Source organism: Pinus tabuliformis, chromosome 8 (assembly GCF_031772625.1).
Source record: "Pinus tabuliformis cultivar Carrire ecotype Pingquan chromosome 8, CPIR1, whole genome shotgun sequence".
NCBI lineage: Eukaryota > Viridiplantae > Streptophyta > Pinopsida > Pinales > Pinaceae > Pinus > Pinus tabuliformis.
The window spans coordinates 1,515,571,103-1,515,574,658 of NC_142294.1; the positions used below are offsets into that span (position 1 = coordinate 1,515,571,103).

At 41.8% G+C, this 3,556-nt stretch overlaps 1 protein-coding gene across 1 annotated transcript; it reads left to right on the forward strand.

Annotated features, from left to right (window-relative positions):
* The first annotated feature begins 2,384 nt into the window (after positions 1–2,384).
* On the forward strand, positions 2,385–3,251 carry LOC149241648 (uncharacterized). Its single transcript, XM_089370608.1, has one exon. It carries the CDS (start codon positions 2,385–2,387, stop codon positions 3,249–3,251), a length of 867 nt encoding a protein of 288 aa, XP_089226734.1.
* The last annotated feature ends 305 nt before the right edge of the window (positions 3,252–3,556 follow it).

Consider the following 3,556-nt stretch of genomic DNA (forward strand, 5'->3'; position numbering starts at 1 on the left):
TTTCCAAAAAAAATATTGTATTCACAAAATTTGATAAAACTATCTCAAGAAAACTCATAACCAATCAAATATTTTCAAGATCTGAATTACTACTCTCTTATTTTCCTAAAAGCTCATGCCTATTTTTCCAAGAATTGAAGAAAGTAATTCACCTACCTAACTTACACAAAGGAATATGGCTCAATGTACCATGGACGAAGGGAGGAAAATAATTATTGAATAGGAAATGAAACGTTTTCTACCAACCTTGTCATTGGACTACAAGAAAACTGAAAATTTCAACCACATCAAGGTCGAGCCACTATTCGAGACTGACATATTTGTCCCATGTCTTCTTTAACCTTGTCATTAGACTGCAAGAAAACTAAAAAGTTCAACCACATCAGGGCTGAGCCACTATTTTACACTGACATAGTTGTCCCTAGTCTTCTTTAATGAAGCGATCCCCAACCTTGATGAATTTTTTATGCCTTAGGTGTAATGCATGCTCAAGTGTCATAATGCACATCCCATCGACTATTCACCTCCAAATATTTATTGTGAAACCATTTTGACATTCCTCATTAACCATTAGATTAAATGTTCATTAGTACATAAAGTAACATTCAATAGAGATACTGAACTGATGGTGGATTTTTTTGATGGAGCGGGAGCCAGGAATGAGGGCAGCGGCGTACAGAGGTTAGGGTTCCAAGCAGACCTGCGACGGCAGGAAGTCTGCAGAGACAGAAACCCTCCCATATTGTGGCAGCACTGTAGATTCCAAGAGGAAGGCGTTGGTAGCAGCGAATCATGACCCCCCGCCAGGGGGCAGGAGGGGCTCCTCCCTCAACCAACGAAAATCAACCAGAGCACAAGGACGGATCAGAAAAGGACCAGAGTCAGAACGAAGAGAATACTGATGATAATCCGCACATGCAGCATGAACAAGTTCAGCCAGACAACCAGAAAGTGAGCTCATCCACATGCAAGCTGGTAGCCACGCACAGGCCAAAAGTGGAGTTCCCCAGTCATAGAATCAATGCCATAATACAATACATGAGGGATCATGCCCTCATAGGAAAATTTATAGGCATCTGGCCAAATGAGAAAGCCTTGAGGGCTTGGATCAATATCAAATGGCATCCGAAAGGACATATATCCCTGCTTCTTGGGCCAAAAGGATTTTTCACAGCAGTCTTCAACTGCTTGGAAGATAGAAACAGAGTCTTTGAGAGTGGGTCGTATTTCTTTAACTCAGCTGGTCTATTTCTCAGAGAATGGATAGAGTGATTCAACCCGGATAAGGAAGATCTAAGTTGGGCACCAGTATGGATCAGGTTATACTCATTTCCATGGGAGTATTGGGAAGAAGAATCGCTCCAGGTGATTGGTAAGGTACTGGGGGATTTTGTCAAGGTAGCAGAAGAAACAAAGATGCAGAGGTACACCTCATACGCTCGGATCTGCGTCTACATGGACTTAAGGAAACCTCTGCCTGATACGGTAAGCCTTTCTCACGAAGATGTGGAATGGATCCAGTTAATAGATTATGAGCATGTGCCTTTTAGGTGTAGAAAATGCCATGCATTAGGGCACCTTTATAGAGACTGCTCGTTAAACAGCAAATCCATGGAACAAGACCAGGAAAAACAAACATCGGATGGGTTTACCAAAGTAACAAACCGAAGAAGAGGAAATAAGAAACAGCCAACCCAGAACAAGCAAGCTCAAATGGACCCTTCAAAGCCTTCCACGAGTAACAGCTTTGCCGTTCTAGCAGATGAAGAGCAGCAGGATCAAGATCCCCTAACATCTATGCACAAATCAAATCAGGAAAAGTTTTAGGAATCCAAATCGACAACAAAAGGAAAAATGGAGGTTCAAGAGGGAAATACCCAAAACACCAAATCGACAACCTGGAGTCAGCCAGATATGGAAATGGACATCACGGATCTAGGCTCAGAAAAAGAAAAAGGAGAAGCAGACAGCTATCAAGAGGCCCAGAACATGGAGGAAGATACAGAAACAATAGACATTGGTGAACTGGACATACTGGGCTTGGAACAAGCATGCAAGACAAGAAATTTCGACAAGATACCTGACACACAAGTGGACAACCTGGTGGAAGTACTCAATAAATCCCAAAAGAAATACTCGCTAGGAGTTCAAACAGGCAGTCAATGGGATGGGAAGTTCATCATAAAAGACAGCAAAAAGCGAGGAAGGAAGTCCACCTTGGAAAGAACTATCAAAATAGGTGAAGTCCTAGTGGAATCAGGAAGATATGCCAAGCTAACCAGGTATTACAATACCAAACCCAAACCTTCCCAATGAAGTTGATATCATGGAACATTAGAGGGCTCAATGGCCCGAAGAAAGGTAGACTCATAAAAAATATGATAATGGAAGAAAAACCAGCAATTCTTTTTTTCCAAGACACTAAATGTAATCAGGTAATGTTGGAAAAAGTAGTAGCAAAGGCCTGGCCGGGAGGGCCTGTCACAGCCGTGGATGCTCAGGGGGCCTCAGGAGGACTTGCAATACTCTGGGATGCAAGACTGATACAACTAGATAACATACATGCAAACAAAAATTTCATTCAAGCCACTTTTCATCTAATTGGCACGAATATTTCTGGGCACATAACAAATGTATACTTTCCACAAGAAATCCAGCAAAAGGCAGAAATTTTGGATGCATTAACGCAGCTCAATGCAGACCGGACTCATCCGTTGTGGATCTCAGGCGGAGACTATAATATGATAGCGACGATGGAGGAAAAGGGAGGAGGACGATGCAGAATAAACAGAGATGGCACATTATTAAAAGACTTTATTCAAAATAATTGGATGATAGACCTTCCAACAGACAACGGCCTCTACACCTGGAACAATAAAAGAGCAGAACCGATGCAAGTAGCCTCGCGACTGGATCGCTTCCTGATTTCTGATAATGCAGTTCACTTAGGGGGAGAATTTACAGCCTCCATCCTACCTTATTCAGGCTCGGATCACTGGCCCATAGCCTTACACTGGAACAGACCTGGCAAAAGTATAAGGCACCCATTCCGGTTTGAAGCTTTTTGTCTATCTCACCCGGATTTTCATGAATTCATCAGGACAACTTGGACAAAGTTCAACTCAACGGAGGGAACAAAAATGGCTCTATTCCAACGGAAGCTGAAGTATCTCAAAGAGGAAATAAAATGTGGGAACAAATATACATTTGGCAATATCTTCAAATCAAAGGAACTCCTTAACAAAAAATGAAGGACATCCAGCAAAGAATAATCTCTACAGGACGATCTGAGGAATTAAACCAACAGGAACAAATGATAGAGAAGCAAATCCTGGAACAGGACCTACAGGAAGAAACTTTGTGGCGGAAAAAGTCGAGGATTAGGTGGCTGAAGGAAGGTGAAAAGAATACAAAATTCTTTCACAAAACAATAGTCCAGAGACGAACGATTAACCAAATCTCATATGTCAACAATGAACAAGGGATCAAGGTTGAAAACCATGAAGGAATAGAAAAGGAGTTTGTCAATTACTTCAAGAAAATGAATCAAGAACCA

What these genes read in the sequence shown, in the direction of transcription:
- LOC149241648 (XM_089370608.1), top strand. Translation starts at nt 2,385, where the DNA reads ATGGAAGAAAAACCAGCAATTCTTTTTTTCCAAGACACTAAATGTAAT.